The sequence below is a fragment of the Elaeis guineensis genome, chromosome 1 (genome assembly GCF_000442705.2).
Source record: "Elaeis guineensis isolate ETL-2024a chromosome 1, EG11, whole genome shotgun sequence".
Lineage (NCBI taxonomy): Eukaryota > Viridiplantae > Streptophyta > Magnoliopsida > Arecales > Arecaceae > Elaeis > Elaeis guineensis.
In genome coordinates this window covers 112,267,941-112,293,064 of record NC_025993.2, presented here as the reverse complement: position 1 = coordinate 112,293,064, position 25,124 = coordinate 112,267,941, and the positions used below count along the sequence as shown (strand labels likewise).

Sequence of the window (25,124 nt, the reverse complement as noted above, 5' to 3'; positions counted from 1 at the left end):
TATATCCTAGATCTATTTTTATATAAAGATATAAGCTCTATTTACTCAAAAAAAAAAAAAGAAGAAGAAGAAGCACATAAGCTCTATTCTACACTTGTGTGTTGCAATCTTACAAGTGCAAACTTACATATAATTACATATTACATAACAAATGGTTAGCTTCCCAGAGAGTTCAATCCATACTGTTGTGTATTTAACATTTAATAGTAATCGATTCTTAAAAGGCACCAATAGAAGGATATGCATTGAATGAAGCTGGTCATAAAACATGTGTTGCAAATGAAGCATAATTAAAAATTTTATATAAGATCACATTTGTTACAAGTTTTGCACTTATTGGAACTATTCTTTTAAATTATAATTAAAAAAAATATCATATATACATCTTTATCAATACTTATCATTTTCAATGCATTAATTGAAAGACATGTATTGAAGCCAAATTAATTATGCAATTTATATTATAAATGAAGTATTTATTACGATATTACCTCCAAATATATATGCAAGATTTAGCTATGATTATATCATCATATTCACATACAGATATGCAATTACACAATTCGAAATTCAGTGATATCCACTGATCAATAGTGCATTAAGAACAAATTAGAGTTGACAATGGTTAGTCATTTGATTTGTTGAATTTAATTCAACTTATTACAGGTTGATTTAAGTTATCTATTTAATTAAATTACTATATTTAAATTATGATTCAGTGATTGCTAAGTCATTTAATGAATCGATCAGGTTGGCAGATTTTTGATCTTTCTTGTACCCGTAAGTACGCCGTAAACTACGAAACTCCTCTCCTTTCTGCCCCATTTATCACCGTCCATCCCTCCTCACCTTCGTTATTTTAAACTCCTCCCGCTCTTTCTCTCTCTCAACGCCCACTGCCTCGTTGACTCGTGTGCCGCTGCCATGCGGCTTCCCCAGGACGAGCCCGAGGCCCCTCCCTCCCCATAAGTACCCTCGCCAACCCCTAACCGTCCCCTCGCCCTCACCGCCGATGGCTTCGATTCCAATGAAGCGCTCCTCTAGCCTATCCCGAACCCCAACCCTCGCTGGCGCCGCCCGGGAGGCCCTCGTCTGGGACGCCATGCGCTCGGCCGCCGGTGCCGCCGCCCTCCCCTCCGCGACGCCCCAACGGCGCTCTCGCCGCCGGTGCTGAGGTTTGGCTCTGCCGCGAGGGTGTTCTGTCTCGAGGAGATCGATGGCCGGCGGTGGAACTACGTCGTGGAGTTCGAGGGTTCCGGAAAGCTCCGGAGGGACTCGGCGTTGAAGGCCGTCTCGTTGCAGACCCCAGCGGCTCCAGTGGACGTAGGCTTTTCAATTTCTGCTTGCTTCTCACTCTCTCTCTGTCTACTCCTTTTAGTTCATATAGTTTCATTTTTAAATATTTTGCGATTTACACAAATTCATTCTGGGGAAATTGCTTACTGATTCAGCCCGTTTGGCTGCAGCATTGCTGCTTGTAGTGAGAGGTTTAAGCAATTTGGGCAATATGTGTAGAACTTCTGAGCAATTCTAACATTTAGTATTCCAAAATATTGCTGTACTGTGGAGAATGTAGATCTTTAATTTATGTGATTTTGATGCATTGGTTTTCCTTTTTGTTTTGGGTCTAGGAAAAATGTTGCAGATCATTGATTTGTTATGATTGGTTTTCTTTCATAAGCAGTTTCCTGTTGCTTCATTTTCTACTTCTCATATTTGGTGAATTAACATTTGGTATAAATTTGACTGAGGTTCGTGAACGTTCAGTCTATCTGAAAAAAGAATTTAAGAAATCTGTAAATAGAAGGAAAGGGATAATATATTGGGAAAGCCGTAGCAGTGGAATAGATTATTTTTATTTGAGAACAGGGCAAGAAGTTTTCAATTATCCTAGGTTCTCTAACTAGGATTAAATAAATGCCATAATATTTACCTTTTATGTGTATAATAATTTTGCAGACATGTCCCTCTCCATTCAGAAGATTTTAGTTCGTGACATGTCAATAATTTGTTCTCTATATCACTTGGCTTATATCCGGTTGAACAAGCAGTATATTGAGTACTCTTCCCTGTGCTGAAATGTCAGAATATTTGAAAAGGAAAGATTAGAGAAGCTCAAGATATCACAGATAATGGTTATGAGCTTTTTGTTAAAGCAATGCTTTCTCTTGAAGAGATGTGATGGGGGTTAGGATTTGAGAATGAAATGCTTTTTGTCATATTTGGAACTCTGAGCTGGGTGATTATAAGGATATAAACATTAAAGCAACAAAGCAAGGTGGACTAAATTGTCAATGACGTCTTGGTTACCGAAGAAGATGCAGTTCATGCTTTCAAGTTCCAGCTGACTATATTGGATTTCTGTCATTTGCTTTTTCAGACCTTTGTTTACCTTGTTGGTTCTTGCCGACTGAAGGGTTTCCTTCTTCAGCTAAGGACCTGTTTCTGGCAGTTCAATGTTTTATTTTATTATTATTTTTTTAATATATATATATATATATATTTATTTATTTATAATTTAATTTCCTCCCATTGGTAAGCCCTACAAACCCTGTGTTTATGTCTTGAACCATCATGAAATGGTGGATTTTGTAGTGGCGCGAAAGGAGTGGTGCTTGACCCTTTGAAATGTCCATATTTTGGCTATCTGCTGTGATTAGTAGAACAGAACATAATTTGACTCGTGTTATTGTTGATCTCACGGTACTCCCTCACTGAACATAAATGCTACTGTTATTGCTATCTATGCTGCCATCAAGATTCAACTGACCAAGCCCCTCAGGCCAATAGTTATTTGGAGCTCAGAGATTGAGGCTTCTATGGGACATATGCTCACTTTTCTCTTTTTTTTTTTTTTTGGCCATTCCATGGTATTTGATGTTTTTATAATCATAAACATCCTAGAAAAGCCATTTATTAGTGTGCAGTTGCACTTTTTAGTGATCAAAATGATCATGGTAAACGATTTTTGCCGACCTTTTAAGTTCCTGTATCGAGGATCATGTGATGCTAACTTGCTTGACTGGGATTTTTCATACTGGCTGCTTTGCTTATGAACCTTTTACCCCATAAAGTTAATGTTGAATACAAATTAAAGAATTTACTGTGAGCTGGTTCTTGATTGGACAATTCAAGGTTGGTGCAGATTTGCTTCATTTATTTTAGTTGAGTAGAAAATGAATAAATCATAAGATGTTGGTTGTGGGCATGTTCAAGTCAAAAAATATCATGTTTGTGGCCATTCCTACAAGACATATAACTGACATCATTCCTTTGGAAAAAAATATGTTTGTTCATAAAATGTGTCAAGGCAGCTTTGCTACCAGATTGTGGTATTTAAATTGTTGAGGAGAAAAGATCTGAGGGAATGCTTCGCTTCATAGATATATTAAGAGCAATAATGCCACATCCGTGAGTTGTTTATTCTTCTTAGAACGTGTGTTGAATTTAAGTGCGGAACATTGACAAAGGACGATGGAAAAGGTGGCCCAAGATGACATAAAGTTATCAAAAATCCGAAGTGAAACCTTGGAGTTGTTGATAAATACCAGCTAAAATCAAAGTATAAGTTTCACGAAGTATGTCTGAATAATTGAACTTGAAATTGAGTTTAATGTTGGTGGAAATTTTGAAGGCAAAGAGAGATGCCAGGTCAAGTTTAATGAGAAAAGCTAATGGAGCCATGAGGATGTTCATTAGGTATGGTTGTTTAAATGGTTGAATTTAGTTGTACCTTGTGCATTTTTGTGGATGACCTATTATTTGGAGAAAAATAAAACAAGCTAAAAAGAGGGTAAGAAACAGAACTCGCTAAGAGAAGAGAGCTATACTTTGCGCCTTTTCTGCATTAACTATTATTGAAATATAAAAAAGAGAAGGTAGGAGTGGGTAAAACAGCACGAAACCCTTCAATGGAACCCATATATTGACTCTTACAGGGCATTGTTGATGGATATCAAACGACATTAATTTGGTGTTACATGTTTTCGCTCTTGTCATTTATGATCCAAAGAATGCTCTTGCTACTAAAGCTCTAGGAAACATACCAGATTCATATACAATTCAAATGCAGCAAGCATCTAATGCCTCCATTCAGGTGTTCCATAAATTCTTGGATTTTTGTCGCTGCAGTTTGTTGTTATGTTTCATCGTTTATATAAGCAGAAGTACTTGCAGCTACCAGTACTTTCTATAGATGGATTCTAGAAAAAAATTATTTTCTTTTCTGAAAGAAAAAAAAAAGAATCTATGGAGTCTAGCGTTTGTTGCATCATTAATGTATCATTTGATGCAGGATTTGGTCTCATTTTAAAGATCCCATGTGGCGCCTGAAGGTTTTCTAGATAGTGCTGCCCCTTCTTATGTGCCATACATGACCTGGAGAGCTTTGAAGATATTCTTTTCTCTTTAACTTGAACATCAGATTTTAAGTTGATTCCAGCATGCTTGTGCTACATTCATGAACGAAAGTATGCAACTGTCCTGTTATTAGATTGACCACTCTAATGACGTGCTAATAACTATCATGTCCTTTCAGCATTTCTTTGGGAGAATTGACTGTTTTCATGACACGGACACTTCTATGTTCTGTTGGAGTATCCCAAATAAAGCCACTTCAGGTGCTGTTGCTGTTAACTGGATTCATTAAGGTAAAGACATCATGCATCTCTTGGACGCTTCCAAGATTAGATGCATTTTGACAAACTGCATTTCTGATACTGAATTTGCAGTTTTGAGCCCTTTGTTACTTGAGACTAACCAATTTTTAAATGTTATTGTATATAAGTTTGCTTTTAAGCATGCTGATTTACTATTGACAAAGTTGACTTCGCCGGACATTTTGTTTTTTTACTGGAATAAAGTAAAAGTATTTGGACTTCTTTTTAGCTCAAGCATTTTATTCTGTCTACAATTTCTTTTTTTTAACGTTGTTTTACATGGTTAATCAACTAACCTATGTGATCTTTGAGGCTCTATAGTTGATCGATAGGGAACTTCTTTTCATTTAGAGTCTGTTTGGATGGTTGGGCTCGAAATCTTATGGGATTCGTGGCCAAGCATAAAAAATAATGGACTGTAAGCAGGTTAGACCATTTATTTACAGGTATCCACAACCATTTTTTGAATGGGCTGGTTCGAATCCCATAGGGAGAAAAAAATAACCTCAGCAGGTCATTTTTTTCTCTCTACGAGATCTAGGCCAGCCCACTCAAAAATGATCCTAGATACTTATAAATATAGGGTTTGACCTACTTATAATCCAATATTTTTTATGGTTGGGCCACGAATTCCATAGAATTTTGGGCCCAACCATCCAAACTGGCCTTAGTAGGTAAGCTGTTAGTTGTAATAATTTGTCAACGACTTGACAACTACTACATATTTGCCCCTTTCTTAAAGGAAAAGGGGGATCCCATCAATAAACTTCCCTTATCTTTTGTTCCATTATCTAATGGGGGAATATGTTTAACTATTTAATAGGTTGTTTCTGATATATTTGTAAGGCAGTTACATAATGTCTCTCTAATTACCTGTTAGATGGACTTGGATATATCCATGAATGGGTGATGCGGATGGGAGATCAGGTCAAATGCAGATAAGCATTTGTATTGCCAATCCCAACCAACTGAAAGGCCCATCTGTGGCTCTAGATACTGCAATAAAGAATTTATTGATCTTTAACTTTCCTCTTATTTCTATTTCAATCACTAGGCTCAGTTATTTGAAAACATTTTTAACCTATTTTGACCATGTGGATTATATTTGTTATAGGGATGGATCATGACAGATCATTGCTTAATCTTGGGGGAGCTCGGCTATGTGGGCTAAAAGAAGAGTAATGCTATGGTTATTATTTATAAAATTTGAGCAGTTTGGTTTCTTTGCCTGGGACAGCTCAAGGTTTAAATACCACAATTAAAAGTGGAACTAGCAGTCTATGCTTGAAACTAAAACTTTAACTAATGGTAGCCATGACTACCACATATTATCCCATTCTGTCGCACCTAGATGCCCTAACCCCAAATTCCTTATTAGCTGTAGATCTTACCAATCAGCGAATGAGAAGAAATTGTCTGTGTTCAGTTTGGAGGCTAACTTTATGAGGATCATGTAGATGTATATTTAATCCCACATTAGTTATTCACTGAAAAGATCTTGGATGCTTATATAGGGCCAAGAATCCAAATAATACCTTTCAGCTAGTGTTTTTGGGTGAGATCTTGGATCATTATAAATAATATCAGAGCCAACTTAGCCCATAGTGTATGTGGACTAGGGTAGGGGATATTGCAGCACATGTTTATTGAGACTAACTATAGGCCGATCGTGGTGTTTGTGAATGGATGCATGGATTTGTACTTTTAGCCTGGCAAGGACATCGGGGCTTAAATAAGTAGAGTATGTGAGGACCCATACCGGTGTGTATTTAGTCCCAAATAGTTATTCACTAAGAAAATCTTAGGTACTTATAAGGGATCAAGGAACTCAAATAATGCATTCTAGCTAGCTTGTTTGAGTGAGGTCCTGGGTTGTTACAAACTACTCTTGCAAGATGTTGTCATTATGAATGTATGAGTTGATTCATTCCTAGCTCAGCAAGCTCCCTATATTGAATGCATAAAAAATTTTCTGCGAGCCTTCACCTTCCAGCCTTCTTAGTTTCTTTTCTTTTTTTTTTTTTCCTTACAAGATTTTGTAGTAGTACTATGTTGAATACTCAGGAAAACTGAGTTCCTAATAGAAGCCTTTTTAGGTGCAAGTCATTAAGTGGAATGATTCATGCTATGGTAGTTCAAGAAAGGTGATAGAGCTTTCCCAACTTTACTGAAGTTATCACAGCAGTGTATATACCTTTATGTAACTTGAATTGTACATCAGCTATTTTACTATGGTGATCAGCAATCAACAGCAGGTGATAACAGGTTTGATATCTTCTTCTTGTTGCTTTTTGTTTGCAGACTTTCCTATTGCTATTATGATATGAACTATTCCTGTTTAATCTTCAAAATATGAGTGATTCACTTGATCTGTAGCCTTTTTATCATCTTCACTGTTTCATTTATGCACAAATATTGGTGAGTTGATAGACGTCTTTCAGAGGCTAGGAAGGCATGCAAATATGAAAGCTCAATCTGTGCAAGGGTCTTTGGTTTGCAATCAGAATGAAAAATCCATTTCAGTCATTTGGGCCTTAACAATTGGGACAGTATGTGCACCAAACATTCTTGGAAGCCATTATCCATCAAATGGCAATACATGTGATCCTATCCTATTCCTATCATTTCACTGAAGTATTGTACATTTCTTTTAACATCTATAGGTTTCAAATATTTTGCAATGACGTGTTATCATGGACTTTTAAAGACTCCATTTTGTTTCATACCCAAATGTGTGACAGAATATAGCAGCAAACATATTAAAAGAGTCTTGTAGAATCTTATAATTTACTTAAATCTTATAGTTGAAATCAGCTTGATACTATGTAGAGACTAATATTTTTTTATTTATCTATATTTTGTGTGTGCTTCATAGCAAGGATTTTCTTTCTTTCTTTCTTTCTTTCTTTTGTGTGTGTGTGTGTATGGGTTGGGGTGGGGGGGGGAGGGGGTTGTGTTGGGGGGTTAAACAGGGCAAGCTTCATGTAGAAAACATGGTCTCAAGTCTCAACTCTCAAGAGAAAATGCTTCTCTGATGCTATGAATCGTTGGGTGTGTTTCAGTGGGTTTTCGGTTACGGCTTCTTTTAATTTTTTATGACCATTTAGATTGCATTTGGAGGTTTTTGTTTTGAAAATTATGTATTTTTTTTCTTTGTTTTACTTTTATTATAAGAATGTGATTCAACATTTGGATTTGTGGAAAATATTTGTTTAATATTTACTAGAAAAGGTGTCACCAAGATTAGAGAGAGTCATGAACTCTCTATGCATTCAACTCAGATGACCAGCTCTGCATAAAATATATCTGTACATTGTCATATACAGTCTCTTGATTGAGCATGCAAAATCACAAGGTCTGGGAATTCTTAAGAGGACATGATTTGATAAGAAAAGGCCATGGCACAAAGGAATGGCCCAAGAAAGTTAATGTTGTTTTAATAGATGTGGAGCCTAACAAGCTAGCAAGGCAAAATATGTTGCATTTGATAGTTTATTTAAGAAGTAGAGCTCCAAAAGGTGAATTTATCTATTGATTACAGATAAAGAGAAACGGAAATGCATAACCAGCAAATAAATTTTCCTGCGATGGTAAGATGGAAAGATAGAGGGCTTTCAAAGACTTGTTGAATGATGTTGATCATATGCAGGCGCCAAGGAAAACGAGGAGGTTTACCAATCAGGTATAAGTAGATCAACTCCAGATGGATGAAAAGAAAAGGAATCAGGGCTTTAAGACAAAATACTAGACTAGTGAAGCATGGTTAAATATGGAATGCAGTAAGATTACTTGGCTAATGAGTCCATTTAGGTCCTGTTTGGATGCTGGAATTTAGTTTTACAGACAACATTGGAGGGGAAGCATTTTGGAAAAGCACAGCTCAGGCACAACAAATCCTTTTTTCCCCATGACAAGTTAAATCATCTTACGAAACGTGTTAATTATCCCAAAAAAAAGGGTCTGTTAAAACTACATGAGTCTGAGCGACTCCTTAACCTCCTCAACCTCCTCTTCTTCATATAGTTTTTTTCTTCTGTCTGCATGAGCATACACTATTGCTGCAATAATTTGTTCTAACATCCATACAGGTCCTCAATGAGATCTTAAAAGACAGAGGTGGCAGTGGGAGGAGAAAGTTTACAAAAAATTGTTCCAATTTTGAGAACGTAGAAAACAAAATTTGAGGATTGTCATGGGGCACGGCACGATGTGATAGAAGGGACATGAATGCGGAAAAGTTGAATTTGCTTTTTCAGAAAACTAGGCTTTTTTTTTTTTTTTAAAGTTATTAAAGCAAGGTCGGAGTATATCTAGATCCTAAAATAATAAAAAGACATTGTGCTTATGCAATATTTTAAGATATCATAACATTTTTCTGGAAAATTGTTTGAAGTTTCTGAAGGTCAGTTTTATTCTAAGCCTGACCTTTCACCTTTTTCTGACCTGACCCTCTTTGTAGATCATTGCCCTCACAGCACAGCTTCTCTTGCTTTGGGTAAATGACAATAGGTTTCCCAGCAGAGAAACATAGCATGCCATAATCAAAATGGACATGACACAAACCTAGGTTGGATACCCCAGACAAAGAACAAGGCACATCAAATTTAGTTTCCCTGGGCTTTGTCCCACTTTGTTAGAGTTATAAAGTTTCACTATTATTATCTATGTATTATACTAGGTCATGTTCAAATTTTGAACTTACAAGTTGCAGTCTTAGATTTAAGTGCTTAAAATCCATGAGTTTGGCTATAAGTGGATTGAGATCGAAGCAAGCACTCAATTGTTTGAAACATGAGATATAACTTGAATGACTAATAATTTGCCTTCATTAGTTTATCTCAGATTGAGTTTCTGCAAAGAATTCACATATGATTATCTTATGTGCAAGAAATATCGATGGCTTTATATTTCTCTCTAGCCAGAATTCCACCAAGTGAAGTTTTCCCTTCTTCCTCCATCAACCTGCTACTTGTTACAGTACCAGTATTGTTTATAGATGAAGTCAGCTTTAATGCCACCTATATCCTTTGTTTTTTTGGGGCAAACAATGCCACCTATATTCACTCGTGAAGACCCTTCCCTAAGCCTGCCATGGGCGAACCACACCGTGAAGTATTTACTGTGGATTTTTGTGGTTTAGTGAATGCGTGTTGCCGTGGCCTGGCGCTGCAATGAGATGATTGAACAAGATGGCTGTCAGGATATCATACTTTATTCCCCAGTCTTGTTGGAGGTCTCACTGCTTGCTTGTTTGTTTGTAACTTCCCACAGCTCTTGATTTGTTTCCACTTTCTGTGTCTGAACATAATAATCCATCCCGGCAGAAATATTCAAAGGTTGAAGCACCAGAATATAGTTTTCAAGTTGGAGAGAGATAAAACTAACCACCAGTAGGAGGATTGGAGAGCATAAAATTTTGTAATGGACCCTTGTTGTATGAAAGTAATCACATAAAATGATAATCCAGCGAAAAGGCAATAAATGTTAATGAAAAATCTGAGAGAATAAATGACAGGGAAAATCAAACAAGGAGACCTTAAGTTGATATCGATGATGATTAAGTTCATCTTTAACTGAAGTGAACTAGTAAATTGAGATAATCACTAAAAAGTAAATCGAATATTCACCAGTGGGAAGGGGGTTTTTACGGTTACGCTCAAAGGAGGTTGCTATGCTGGTTGTCCTCCCCCTCTCTTTCCTATTTTTTTTATCAAAAAAAAAAGATAAATTGAAAAAATTGGGTATTGGTTGCAAATATAATTGCTAGGATCTCTTTTGAGGTTATAGAACACTGTATTTGCATACACATATTTGGTTTGAGAGAATTAGACTCTAGAATGGGAATGTGAATGACTCATTTTCAGCCATTTGATTGGAGAGAATTCTATTTTGATATCAAGGGAGAATGGAAATATTTGAATCCTCCCAAATCCAGTTTCTATTTTTTTTTAGTATTTAAACTCTACTGAATTTCAATTCTAGTTACAAACCAAATATATTGAGAGATATGGCTATTTCAAATCCCATTTTAGACCATTTCGATTTTGACTCTGGCTATGAACTAGATGCCCCCTTAGTTTTCAAACTACTTACTTCCCAGGCTTAGTTTTCAAACTACTTACTTTCCAGCCTGGCAACTATGCTTGAATGGCATAGTTGTAGTGTCGGTGTTTGGGATTAGGGGTAATTTGTCAGGAGACCAAACTTGATTTGGATTCTGAAATGTCTTTGACAATTTGTGAATGAATCTAAAAGAAATAGATATAGTGAATAAATGGAATAGAATGTACAATTATTGCATACAGAAAGATGGGAGCATGTGAAATGCAAGCATGAAGGAGATAGAGACAGCAAAACACATCGATAACCGGTTCTATTTGTAAATAATTTATATAAAACCAAGAAGAATTGAATGATTTGCAAATAAATCCATTACCTTTAGGTTGCGTTTGGTGCATTGCCTAGCAATCTTGAAAGGTGACCTGGATTATCTTCAGGATAGATTATTATCATTAAATTATCAATAATATTGATTACTGTATTTGGTACACATAGGTAATGTTGCAGTAAAATTACTAAAAATTTTAATTGATATATTTGGTATGACAATCAAATTAACGATAACGTAAAATTAAAATTTTAAAATATTCTCAATAATTTTATTTTGTTACTCTTCTTTTCCTTACTGAGAAGTAACAGAAGTGATGTGAATATAATGGTGGTGTGGAGACGTGGCGGGCTGAGGAGTGTGGAGAACCATGGATATTAGAGGATGGAGAGGAGGCGGGTGCATATGGAGCTGTGGGGGTGGTGGGGATGGGCGTGGAGAAGCTAGGGGGTGGTGGGGGATAAGGGTGGAGAAGCTGCGGGCAAGCAAAGGGAGATGGAGGAACCACGGGCCAAGGGCGCATGCAGAGGGGGTGGGGGAGAGGGGGATGGTTGGGCAATGTATTTTGTGTGATTTTTTTGAGGAATAATTTTATTCAAAATTTTTATTGCAACATTACCAAAAAAATGATAATCTGAATAGTCATCCCTCCAAGATAATCCATATTGCTTCCCATGAAGCAATCTGGATTGTCAAGACAATCTGCATTACCATTCAAAAAACATACCAAATACAGTAATTCAGATTACACATTAAATTGTCAGCAATTTGGATATATTGTCAGCTACCAAACGTAATCTTAAAGGTTTTAAAGAGTCATTTCATAAAGAAAAAAAAATTGCAACATAAAACATAGTACATATACATTGTTTAATACTGTGGGTAAGTATATCAAACTATTTTAGGTACCGTACATATTTAAACTCACTATGTATTTTTACTGCAAGTGCACAAACCTTTTCTTTTCCTTCTCAACTAAGACCATCAGTTCCACCAGCCACCTACTACAAGTTATTAGGAGAATCAAATGCAGCCTGGTATAAACAAGCACAGATCATGGAAACATCATTTAGTGCCTTTTGTTTACCTATAATCCCAACCCTAATTATAGTGAACAACCCTAGGACTATGGATAACCCTACAACAATAACGCATTCTTCATGCTCCTGTTTCGATCGATGATATAACATGCCCATATTAGAGCTTCTCTTGAGTGCATATGTGCCCCACTTAAGTTTGTCTTAATCACTAAATGATGACACCAGCAATTGTCTAATGGCATAGTAGATGATGCATTGGTGTCTACCACCTTGTTAGGGGGATGCAATGGTCTCCATCATGACAAGGGATACAGGCCCTACATCTGACGTCTGATGGATGTCCAATGCTGACATTGGTTGTTGTGATGGTGACTCTACAGTAACATTTCCTCCAGAGCTTAGAAACAAAAAAAAAAAAGAAAAAAAAAAAGAAAAAGAAAAGCTAGGGTTGAGAAGCTTGGCAAATATAAATACAAAACTTTCTAATTTTGGAGAGGAACATCACATGCTGATGGTCCCAACCTGTTAGAGTGTGACGTTTCTTTCCAAATACGGAAAAATTGTGTGCAAATTTTTGAGGTTGAAGTGGGAACCGTGAATGTGTTTCCAAGATGTATTATTGTTTGCTGAAAAATAAAGATACCTTGTTGTGAGATCTAATGACTGGTGCACCATGTACCTGGCCATCCAAATTAATATATCTTTGTGATTTAGTGAAATTGAGTTAATTCTCAATTTTGCTTGCTTAGATTTCCTTTTTTTTTTTTTTTATGCCTTTCAATTTTGCTTGCTTATTTTTTTTACCCTTTCTTTTTGAGAATATGATGGCATACTTAGAACCTCTCCCATCACACTTGCTATGGATATATGGAGAGGGGTGCTAACCAGAAGACCCAAGTATCAGTTGATTTGCTATGTTCTCTCTTAATCTAGTTTTGGATGTGCATAGATCACACATAAACACTAGCCATCCCACCCCACCTCCAGATAAACCAAACCAGAGCTCACAGAGCCATAACTTTTTAACATCGCCGAAAATGAGAGTCGACACCAATCAGAATACAACATTCGACCTCTTGTCAGTGGCTTAGAGGTCATACCATGGGTGCTGGTAGGTGACAATGTTGAAAAGTTCATGGTTATGGGTATGAATGATAACTCTCAACCCTTTGACTCCATGTTCACGCGCATGAATGATAAATGATCAACCACTGCAAATAGTGGCAATGAATTTCATGTACGATGTCAAGTTATTTTTTTGAAATAGTTATGTCAGTCAAGTCTCTGGCATTACTAAAAATAAAAAAAAAAGAATTATCAGTATGAGTAGATTTGATAGGATCCAAAAAAAAAAAAAAAAAAAAAAAAAAATTTGCTACATTGAAAAGTTGAATTGTATGTAAAATTTTTAGAGGCTATAACTTAATCATATGATATTTAATTAAAATAATTTTTTTTTAAAATAGATATTTTTTTTTTAAGATTTAGGACTGAGTGCTAGATCCTAAAGAAATTGAATTGATTTGAAATTTCATAATTTGGGCTTTAAAATGGACATATCAAATTATTTTTTTTTCAAAAAAAAATTTGACTAAATGTATCCTTCAATCTACAAAGAATTAAATAGAGTGACATAAAGAAAAATTTTATTTTTTATTTTTTTATAATTATTTTTTCTATTCATATTTATTTTTAAAAAATTAATCTTATTTCAACTAGAAGAGAAATCTGATTTGAATTGTATAAGAACGGACTTCACCATTACAAATAGAGGCTATGTATTTTAATTTTTAATTAATAAATCACCAATGAAAGGAAAGGGGACTTAAAATAGAATGAGTTGAAAGAATTACTTCCTCCTTTCTGATTGGATAAAAAATTATGTCATAGAGTTAATATAGCCAGAAAACTATAGTTTCTTTGAGACATTATGAGACATATATGTCTCATAACCACATAAAATATGTTTTACATGTCAAAAGCTAATGGTAAAACATAGCGGAGAATATGATAAGGAATTAGCTTATTTAAGCTTGCTTATAAACTATTCTAGATTCTTTCCTACAAAACTAAATTTTTTGTTCATGACATCAATGTGTATTCAATATAGGTGCATCTGGTAGGTAAAAAAAAAAAAAATGCAACAAAGAGTAACAAATATCTCCTCTGTAGATACAACAACTTCACAGGTGCAACCATCATAATAATAACTTCTCATCAACCATCAGCCCCAAAAAAAATCTCAAATGATATTATGATCACAACTTTCAATTAGCAGCACAAAATTGCACCCAACCTTCTAGTGAAAGAGAAAGAACCAAGAAAACAAAATCATATTACAAAACCCTCTCACATAGTTTTCATTTTTTATTTTTTATTTTTATTATTTTTATTTTTATCATTTCTCTATACAACATAGAGACAAACACTCATTTGCCTTCTATGGGCAGACAGGAAATGACACCAAACTTCACCATGTGGAGTGCATGAACCAGTTTAAATGGTTGAGTGCTTGATTGTACATTATGAATTCACTGATCACTCAAATTTTAGACAGCATTTCACATCTTTTACCCTTAGGGTCATCTCAGATGGCAAGGGCCAGATTGAATCCTTGGTCACTGTACATAGATTTCAAATTTTAGTGCAGATGTCCAAAAGGATTCTGGTTTCGAATTGTTCACTGTATCATCTATCAATGTCTCTATCCTTATTTATAAATGCAATTAAATGGATGAATAGGGTTTCCCATACACCTCACCAAGACCATGGGCCCCTGTACTTGCGGTGAGCCAGTCCAAACTGCTGCTGTCTAGTCCGAGATCATTGGAGGAGAGAACTACCGAAGGGAACGATTTGGTCTGTATATCATTTAGTGATTACTTGTAATCCGAGAGAGTTTTTCATCTGATGTTAGTGAACCATTAGTGTCATGGCCTGAGATTTTGTTAATTTGTTAATGTTAAGAACCAGCTCAAAAGGAGTATTAGATGATCTGCTGAAACTATTAGCCTACTAAGGTGATCGGATGACCTCATCGATTGTAGCTACCAACAAAAGAATGTCATCAAGACTTGGCATGGCAAAATTACAAAGAAAGCATTAAGTAATTGATATTTATGTTTTGTAGTGTCAAAGGGGTGGAAAATGAGATGGTATACCCTGATTACTTGCTTCTCAATAAGCAAGTGTAGCTTGGTAGTTGGCCTCTTGGTTGCTTGCTTTTCCCCAGCCAACTGCAAGCCTCATATGGCAGAACATGCAGAACTGCAGGCTTGCCTTCACAGCAATCACATCCCACATGCTTTTACTAAAATCCAGTGATGAGGCTCTTTCCACCTTGATAGGAATTGAAGACACTTTTGAGGAACAAACATTGCAACCTTAGTGGCTGGAAAGACATGGCTGGTTGGTCGAAATTATTACTAGTAACCATCGATCATTTCTATCCTTTTGTAGAGCCTGCGCTTCACCTACATCTCCTTCTCCTTTTTCCTTATCTGAATACATACCAAATGCTCTTGATAAATAAATCTCTAACTTTCTGAGGGAGGGCAAAGCAGGGGAATTTAACAGGGACATTTATGCTTGCAGTCAACTATATTATTCCAATCTTAAGACTTTGTATCACTGTCTCTTAATCACCTTGATAAAGATATGTAATAGTAACCACCTTTTTTGCTTCCTTGTTATGAAACTTGAAACCTGTTTCTAGTGTCTCCAACTTTTTGAGATGGGAGGAGTTTTAGTAAATCTTCCATATCTATACTGCTATCACATTCCACAGATTTTGTTCTGTCTTGCCAATGCTGCTTCCATTTCCCCACTCTTTTTCCATATGACCGGCACTGGCTCAAAGTAGTCGCGAAGAACTTGAATCATTTATGTTTACCCCATGTGTATATGCTTTGAACTGCCCATATATCATTTAAACATTGGAGAAAACAAGGATACTGGAGGGCTTTTTGTATAAAATCATGTAGCCAAGTTCAATGCATTTAACTGCTGAATCTTCTTCTCTGGTGCATTAAGCTATACTGTTTTTTTCTTTCCTTCCTATTTATATTTTGGGAGTGGTTGGGGGAACATTTGTTGGAACATATCTACACACCCATTAGCTGTTCAATGTCTTGATGTTCTTTTGCTTTTTCTCTATAAAATGTAGAAAACTGCCTGCATGTGGCCTTCCATTTATGTAGTATTTAAAAGGAGAAACTACTGGAACGACCACAAGAATACTGGTCATAAAAATAATAGAAACGTATGCAGAAGGAATTTATGCTAATAGTGAGACAACACATAATTAATTTGAAGAGAAACTATATTCTAGACAGACTCAACACTAATAAAATTTCTTGCTGACATACAAAGAGAGAGTCACAGCCATACAAATTCCAGTTATGAGAAGATGGAGGTTGAAAGAAACCCATCCTCCAAATGAAATTGCCATTTATCTTTTAATGAATTAAGAGGAATGCTGCTTAAAAAAAAAATAATATGACTAAAACAAGAAGCACTTCATCAAGGGGTTTCTTCCTCATCTGCTGTAGAAAAAACATGAAAGCAGTATGCGCAGTTCACATCCAAATGATCAAAGTCCAAGTTTTATAGCCATTAGAAGAAGAAAAGAAAGAGAGCATATGGTTCATGTCTGCCAAACTAAGCTACATCACCTTAACAATTGAGAACTAACAAGAGAGATAAAAATCCAAATAGTAACAAAGAAAAGACAGTCAAAGCATGCTGCTATCTAAATCCACCCCTAAAATCAGCACTGGCCATGGGAAACCATCAAACTAGGAGTGAGAGGAAGAAAGAGAGGGAGTCGAATCAGTAGTCATTCAAGCTGGAGAGGGGGGCTCTTCTTAGCCAAGTTATGCTTGTTGTTGTGCATCCACACCTTGAGGACTCTCCTCTTCACCCCAATCTCCTGGCACAACTGCTGCACCACACTCTCCTCCTGTTTCTGGAGCCTCCACCCCACCTTCTCAGCAAAGCTCAGCATCTTCTCCTTCTGCTCTGGCGTGAACTTGGTCCTGAACCTCTTCTTCACCATGGGAGGCCTCACCATGGCCCCACCACCCACCCCTTCCATCTCATCAGACTCAGAGGTCTGCAGGGCTCCCAGGGGCATGATCATGTGGTGTGGTGATGGCCTTGAAATGAGACTATTGGTAGCAGCAGCATAGCCAAATGCCTCTGGCCCTGAGATCAAGAGCCCCTTCTGGCCCAGCACCTTCCTTTCCTTGAGGTAGTGGAAGCAGTCACAGGAGGAGGCCTCCCCATCTACCTCTTTCCTGTGGAAGTTCCTGTGGCAGTTGCAGGCAGAACACTTCAAGGCCTCCAGTGTGCCCTCCTCACCGCTTGGCATGAACTCACCACAGCCATCAGTGGCATTGCCACCAATGGAGGCTGCATGGTTCTTGAGGCACTCCCTGTACTTCACCACCACTCCTTTCTTAGAGCTGTAGGGGTTGGCAGGGTGGTGCTGGTGGTCCTCTGATGCAGCTGTGGGCAGGGGAGGGGGAGGGGGAGGTCCATTGGAAGGGTGGTGTAGGAGGGGAGGGGTATCATGGATGATGGTGTGGCCATGGCTCTGACCATGGCTTCCAATATATGCGCTGGTTATTGGGATTGGGATTTCTCCTTCATGGCCAGAAAGATCCATTCTTTCTCACTTGCACTCTCTCTATCTTTGTGCTAATTCTTATCTTTTACCACTCTTTTTTTGGCCTGGACACCAAAAAAGAAAAAGGTTAAGGACAGGAAAGAATTAGACCGCTCAAATGAAAATAAAAAGAAACAAAAAAAAAAAAAAAAAATCAGCTATGGCTTGGGTCTGAGATTCTTGGGACTCTAAATAAACTAATAATGAACCCACTTTCCCATTTTCTTTTGTTTTGGCAAAAAAACACTGAAAAATTGGAGGCTCTGAGATTCTAGAGAACCTTATCTAGGTACTCACTGGTCCAAACTCTTTCCCAACCTTGCAGACCCAACGGTGGAGGAAGATAGATAAGAAAAATAGCTACTTTGAACCATTTTGAGATTCATAGGCCTGGCAAACAGAATGGGAAACAGATAGAAGAGCACTGGCTTTTGCTTGCAAAAACTCTATTAAGTGAAAGAATGAGAAGGACACTCTGGAATTGGAATGAGAAGAAGTCTTTGTTAATTGTGGACCAGTTCTTGCCCTTTTCTTTTGAGGGAGCAGCAAGATCCTGGGCCTAAGAATCAAACACACCTAACTTAAGTAGTATCTTGTGTGGGTGTGGGGGGGCTTAGCATTTTTCACTCATGTAGAAAACAACAATAACTCGAACAGTTCCTAAAGACTTGCTCTTCAAATGCTCATTTCATTTTCTCAAAGTACAATATAAGACCAGAAGCAGGAGAATTCCAAGTGATGGTTTGGGTTATGCAACAATGCAGAATGTTGGAGAAACTAAGACAAAACAAACCCACCTTGCCCCCTTCCCTTCTTCCTATTAAACTCTGGAGATAGAAACAAGCTATGGTAACTGGTTGCAAGGTTTAACCAGAAGTAAACTCTTCTTTTTTTTTTTTTTTTTTAAAGCCACAGAGCATATGACGAGACTGCTTTGGAGATTACCAGAAGGAAACCATTGTATTCCATCAATGACTTGCTGGTGATGTGTAATGAATTCTCCAACACTGAATTTCAAGGCAAGAAGAAGACATAAGAAGGACTTGAGGTGAGGGAACAAACAAAGAAAGTCACTAAGGGATGCAAGAAATGAGTGCAAGGAGAGAGAGAGAGAGAGAGAGAGAGGAAATGAAGGTATTTTGGTGGAAGGTTTGTGGTTCGGGGACACTAAACAAGAGGCTTATAGTAGTAGTAAGGGAGCACAAAGGCTGGAAGTAGAGAGAGAAAAAGGAGAATTCTCACGGGACAAAAGAGGAGAGCAGAGAGAGTTTTAGGGGGTGGCGATAAAAAAAGAAAAATAAAGTGTGGGCTGTTTGCTTTGCTTGCACTATCAGGAATCAAGCTTACGCCATGGATGGGAAGAGAGAGAGAGAGAGAGAGAGAGAGAGAGAGGACTGCAGTGTCAGAGGGAGAGGCAGAGAGAGAGAGAGAGAGAGAGAGAGAGAGGGAGAGACAGAGCAACAGTCCCCACACATGAATTTGAAAAGGGAAAAAATAAACTCAACTACCAAAATACCCTCTCAGGAAGATAAAAGGATTGGACCAAAATGCTCACAGTTAAACTATGGAAAAAACCCCAACAAGCTACAAGGTTTCCTTCCATTTCTTTAGAGCTCTAGCTTTCAAACAGTTTGGCCAGGACAGTGGGACAGGGATGGTGAAGATGATCATGGGACAGAATAAATGCTCTGGTGTTGGATCATATTCCACTCATGAAGAAATTAAATACAAGCTTTGTGATTTTTCTTCTTACTTGTGAAGATATAAAATGCAAGTTTTTTTATTTCTTTTAGCTAATATTAATATCACTACAATGTCCCACAATTGACTACTTTGCCCTTATTTTATGTGTAGATTAAATTCAGTGCATCATTTTAATTTTCTAGCGAGTCCTTAGGAGATGAAGATTAGTGCACCTCACTTGATTGATGGTGGATGACTGAGGTTTCAAATACTTAATGAGTTGAGGGAAGATAGAAGATAGTCTTCAAGGTGCTTCACAAGTGCATTATTCCATTTCAGACAGTTTAGGTTCAAGGTTTTCCTGCCTTTTTGTTTAGCACAACCCTAAGTCGGATGGAGAAAAATTATACCATACATGTGTAGCATGACTAGAGTCATTTCAATCTTATTTCAAACATCTTATGATTGGTTGCATGATTTTGGTGGCTTATTACTAACCATGCACAAAATTAAAATAGATATCAACTGGCTTCCATGTCCTACTTTTAATTTCTTGGGACCCTACCAAATAAGCACGAAGGATTGAACAAAAAAATGAGTATGTAATCATATCAAACTCTTCATTGTTGAAAGATAAGATGGGGAAAGTTAGACCTGCACCAGTTTGCTAATGGATAAAGGCCAAAGCATACTAAACAGGAATAAAATGGTCTCAAGATGCATTGTTCCTTACCTTTATATCATCTAGATGTCTCCTAGTTCTGGAGGAATGTTCTCTATCATGATATCTTTTGCTCTTTAGAACAAGATGCATGGAGATCCTGGAATATGTTTCAAGAAAGATGAGGACATGAACACTTTTATATGGAATTTTGTTATAGAACAACCTTGCTTCATCAATCCCTGTTTTTACATCTACTTTTTTTAAAATTAGTCTCTTTTCCTTTTTCACTTCATATCTTTTACATCGATATCACTTTATTCTTCACTATCTGCTTCTTTATTCTACTTATCCTTATTCAAAGACCCTTTTCCTTGGTTTTTCTGCCCAACTTGTTTCTTATGAACTATGACAAGCTTAATTAATTTTAGAACCTTTGTTCGAAAAATTGATTTCAAAAAATATTGGTGTCTCTTTGTTTTTCTTCTTCTTTTTCTCTCTTTCTTCTGTTCCACTGAACTGATTCTACAAACAATAGGAACAAAAATCATTATTGAAGTGGCCTGACAAACTTTTTATTTTTTTCATCTTTAAACAACTTCTTTGAAAAGAGAACTGTTACTGTTTTTCTTCAACTGAAAAACATCCTAAGCACTAGACACTAACAGATGTTTAACTTTGTTTGGGTTTTATTAGAGAAATGTCAATATGAAGCCCCCCTCTAAAAAAATATGAGGCTAATTTAACCATAGAGTTGTATAAAGAACTAAATTATCTTGTTCCTAACTGTCTAATCAATTGTTTAACAAAGGCAGAAAGGGAATAAAATTGGATCAGAGCTAAACTATATAAAAAATGATGGCATGCCAATGCATGACTATGAGAGATGTACTCATGGGTCACATCTCCTAAGTGTGAAACTTCTATTCTCCTGTTGATCTTTAACAGCAACTGAACTCATTGATCTGAGCTATTCTAATCAATTAACTGCCCCTAGGATCAAGGCGAAGTTTTCCTGACCATTTAATAAATCACAAGCTTTTGTGGCTTTACAAATTAAATGCCATTAAAGAAGATGTGCTTTTGTGTGTGTGTGTGTGTGTGTGTGGCGCGTGCGTGCGCGTGTGTGTGTGTTTGTGTCTGAGAGTGAGGGGAGGGAGAGAGAGAGAGAGATTAGGGTAGGAAAGCATGTGGTGGGGAATTAATTTGGGGGACTGACTGACTGCAAGAGAGAAGAGGAGCAGTTGGGCCAGCAAATTAAATGGGGTTCCGATGGCATAGCAAAACACATGTCAAAGATTTCTGAGCCAAATACATCCCGATCCCAATCAGTGACGAGGCAGAGAGCCCCACCCCAGGGCTCTACCCTATCGCTTCTCGTTGCATGGGGCGAGATATCTTATCCCCTCCCTCCTCCAAATCCATCCACACATCCCAATAAAAACATCAACTTCTCTAACTCCTAATCTCTTTCCCTTTCCATCCACTTCCATCAACTTGCATATCTTGGTGATTCACACCAATTAAGTGACAAACATTCGATAAGTTTTAAAAGAATATTTGCATAACATTAATTTTATAAATCAATAAATATAAGTTTTTCATCCTATCACGAGTGTTTCCTATTCAGAATAGAATGAATTATAATTTACAAACTTGAACATACTTAAGAAGGGCTAATGGGCAACTTTAGTTTTACCAAGTTAGATATTGTCCAATTTCACGCACAGTTTATTTACCAAAATCTACAAATGTAGGTTTCATATGATGCATAAGTCTCGTGAATTATAAAGTTCTTAAGTCGAATGCAGACCAAGGGCATTACAATTCATGGGAATCATTTGGATCTAGATTAGGGATGCAAATAGGTGGGATCAGATTGGATCATGAGTGATCTAGATTTGATTTGATTATTTGATCAAATCAGAATTTTGTATCCAAACCCAGCTCAATAGAAGATCGGATTAGATTGAAATAGATTGAGTAAGTTTTCTTGAAGTTTGGATGGCATGACTATGAAATGCAACATGTCGGATCTCGGTTGCCTTACTGAGTTAGGTTGAGATGGTTGAATGCAAGTACTTTAAGGATATAATTATTTCGAGCAATCATGAGGACTATCTTGAAGTGGCAGATGGATATATAAATTAATAAATATAGATGAAAATAAATAAGAGATGTTACAAATATATTTGTACAGCTAGTCATTATGTTAATAATTATACCTTTTGATTGCTTATTTTTTTTATCTAAAATTTTTGAAAAATTATGTTGTTCTCAAACCAAGTATTATGTATTAAAGTTATACTTGTAGTTTTTACGTTAATGCTTGATATGTTGGTATATACAAACTGCTAGTGATGCTATTGTTTCATTTGTATTGTCCATAATTCAATAGTAAAATATAAAATTATAAGAGTTCTAAAGAGATTTAGGCTGAATTAGGAGATGCCATAGTTCGGATGAGTGTTCGAATCTCATATTAAATTTGGATCGGATCGGATAGGTCGGATCATTTATCTTAAGACTCAAATTAACTCAAAAGTCTCCATGGGTCAAGTAGAGTCGAGTCGGATCGGATTAGAATTCAATAAATTCAAATATGATTTGGAAAATGGAACGAGTCTAATTTTAGAACCCGACCTAGGTCCATGGTCCTTTAAAATGGTTCGGGTCAGGTCGGGTCATGGGTCAGCCCAACTCATTTGTACCTCTAATTTAGATGTGGTAATTTACATCCCATACTCCAACTACATTAAGAATTAGGACTCGTGCCCTTGGACTCATGCCTCGATAATCAAGCCTTAAACTGTTGCTTGAACTTGGCTTGTTTTCTAATCCAATGGGCTCTTCTACCCAATTAACAAATCAAACCCTGGATGTTCATGAAAAAAATTAGAAGATTGGCTTGTTTGTAGCCAGGTATCCCAGCGCTGTTCAGGTGTACCATCCCAAGTATGGACCACATTCAGATGGTCCTACCAATGTTTTTAATCCTTTAATAGACATGAATGAAGGGTGAAAGGTAATCTAAGGCTGCACACTAGGACCATTAGGTTGATGTGGTCACTGGTCATTAGATACTCAGGACCACTATACGGCAATATGACTGTGGACAAGAGTTTCACATACTCATCGGAGATATCTAACCGTCCATTTGACTGATCATGTCTAGATCTTTCTCCCACCACTCATCTCAGTTGGTGGGGCATTTTCTTCGCCTCTGGGGCCAGAAACATCCGGTGCAATTACAACACTATCATATGGGAATGTAATTCTACTTATGTGACGATACCTCTAAACAAACACAATTATGGATGCAAACCAAAGTTAATGATCTTCCAATTTGACTAACAATCAGTTATCTGACTGACTAAGTAGGCATTAGCAGAAATTATTCCACATTCTTCAATCACATCAATTGGTGGTCCAAATAATCCTCAAGTAGTTGAATTAGCCCAGAATTTTCATCTAATCATAAATTTTATTAATTATTTTAGATGAATCCTTCATGATGCATTCATAGAAACTTATGAATTACAATGAAATGATGCTATATGTTGCTACGAAATATGGCTGCTTTGCTATTGTTTATTGTTCTATTCCTCTCTTGATTGGTTCACATGAACTTATATATAATTAAACCAATTTCTTACCTGCTTCATTTCATTAATGTTTTTATCTGTTAGGTTTTTGAATTTGAATGTTTGGTGGACTCTCCCCATTTCCTTACCAAACTTGTGACTACATTTAAGGCACATACATAGGCTTTGAGGGTCACTGCCACTTTGTCTTAAATGGATTTGTTCCTTAACTAGATGATTGAAAATTCTAGTATAAGATAGGATTGGCCAAGCCCCATAAATGTCTAGGCTTGTGTACATGTATAGCATACAATGTCCTCTTGTCCTATGTTTAAGGCTGCTATGCCAAAAGTCTAATTCTCAAATCTTTCATCAAGATTTTGTTCTCTTCTCAACATGGGGCTATACATAGTTGTTCAAGTATTTGAAGATTTCAGAAGATGTGAAAATAAGTAAAAGGGATGGCAACGTGAATACTAAATTGGGAGTTTGCATAGAAATTCCTGAGCATCCTTCTAGGCCTGAATGTTGTCTAGTCGTAGTCCCCCAGAGCCTCTTGGTTTGAATTAATTGACCAGTAATTTTGTTGGGGATCTCAATTTTGATGACTATTTTAAGGGTTTATTTGGTTTATGATTGGAATCAGAATGGACTGAAATGGGAACTGGAATGATCATATCCCTCATATATTTGGTTCATAACTAGAATCAGAAAATCAAAATTAGAATAAAATTTAAATTCTATGAAAGAGTAGGGATTGGATTTTGGAGTATTAGGGCATCCGATTATCCCCAGAAATTGCAATGGGAATAGAACTCGCCCAACCAAATAATTGGAATGGGATTCACTTATTCCCAATCCCATTCCACCTCCCACCAACAAAAAATGCCTTAATTTTAACCCATAACCCACATATAAAACAAGGAAAATAAGTATAAAATAGGCATAGATCTATGTAAAAGTAAGTCACAATTAAGTATGAGAACTAATTGTTAGTAGAAAAAGCAAGAACAACAACCAAAAAGAAGAAAAAAACAAGAGCTAATTATAAAATCGTAGTCAAACCAAAGGCCAAGAATCATTTTGCCCTAGCTTTTGCCACAAGCACATCAAAGGAATAGTACAAATGACCTTGGTCTTGTAGTGCCATAATGATGCATGGACTCTTTGTGTGTCTCATGGGACAATTGGCCCAAGAGCATTGTCCTTACTAGGACACTGAGCACACCACCTAACCTAAGCTAAAGTATCTTTCTCAAACATAGGAACTTATATTCATTTAAGTATGTGAACAAGGCAAGGAGTGAGGTTGCTTGGAAGGGAGGAAATAGAAAACAATGAGCTTTGAGAAGCCTTTTCTTTCCCTTTAGGACTCATTGAGCAATTTTGTAATGTGACTTTGAGTTGTTTTAAGGCTAAAGGGATGTGCATATGAAGTTAAA

At 36.8% G+C, this 25,124-nt stretch overlaps 1 protein-coding gene and 1 long non-coding RNA gene across 6 annotated transcripts; one reads left to right on the top strand and one right to left on the bottom strand.

Annotated features, from left to right (window-relative positions):
• Nucleotides 1–902: 902 nt before the first annotated feature.
• On the top strand, nt 903–7,459 carry LOC140854778 (uncharacterized). Of its 2 annotated transcripts, none has more exons than XR_012137922.1 (3): nt 903–1,323; nt 4,295–4,469; nt 4,538–7,459. It is a non-coding gene; the product is annotated as an uncharacterized lncRNA (long non-coding RNA). The 2 variants fall into 2 exon arrangements; XR_012137921.1 differs by having other exon boundaries at nt 4,295–4,649; nt 6,755–7,459.
• A 9,215-nt stretch (nt 7,460–16,674) lies between these two features.
• Nucleotides 16,675–19,333, bottom strand: LOC105038568 (zinc-finger homeodomain protein 3). Of its 4 annotated transcripts, none has more exons than XM_010914416.3 (2): nt 18,700–19,333; nt 16,675–17,819 (listed from the first exon to the last, which is right to left on the bottom strand). In XM_010914416.3, exon 2 carries the CDS (start codon nt 17,752–17,754, stop codon nt 16,924–16,926), a length of 831 nt encoding a protein of 276 aa, XP_010912718.1. In that variant the 5' UTR covers nt 17,755–17,819; nt 18,700–19,333; the 3' UTR covers nt 16,675–16,923. The 4 variants fall into 4 exon arrangements, with proteins under 4 accessions (XP_010912718.1, XP_010912720.1, XP_073116111.1 ...); XM_010914418.3 differs by lacking the exon at nt 18,700–19,333 and adding an exon at nt 18,552–18,692; XM_073260010.1 differs by lacking the exon at nt 18,700–19,333 and adding an exon at nt 18,035–18,545.
• Between the last annotated feature and the right edge of the window lie 5,791 nt (nt 19,334–25,124).

Excerpts from the sequence above, each read along its gene's own strand:
- LOC105038568 (XM_010914416.3), bottom strand. The coding sequence starts at position 17,754 with ATGGATCTTTCTGGCCATGAAGGAGAAATCCCAATCCCAATAACCAGC.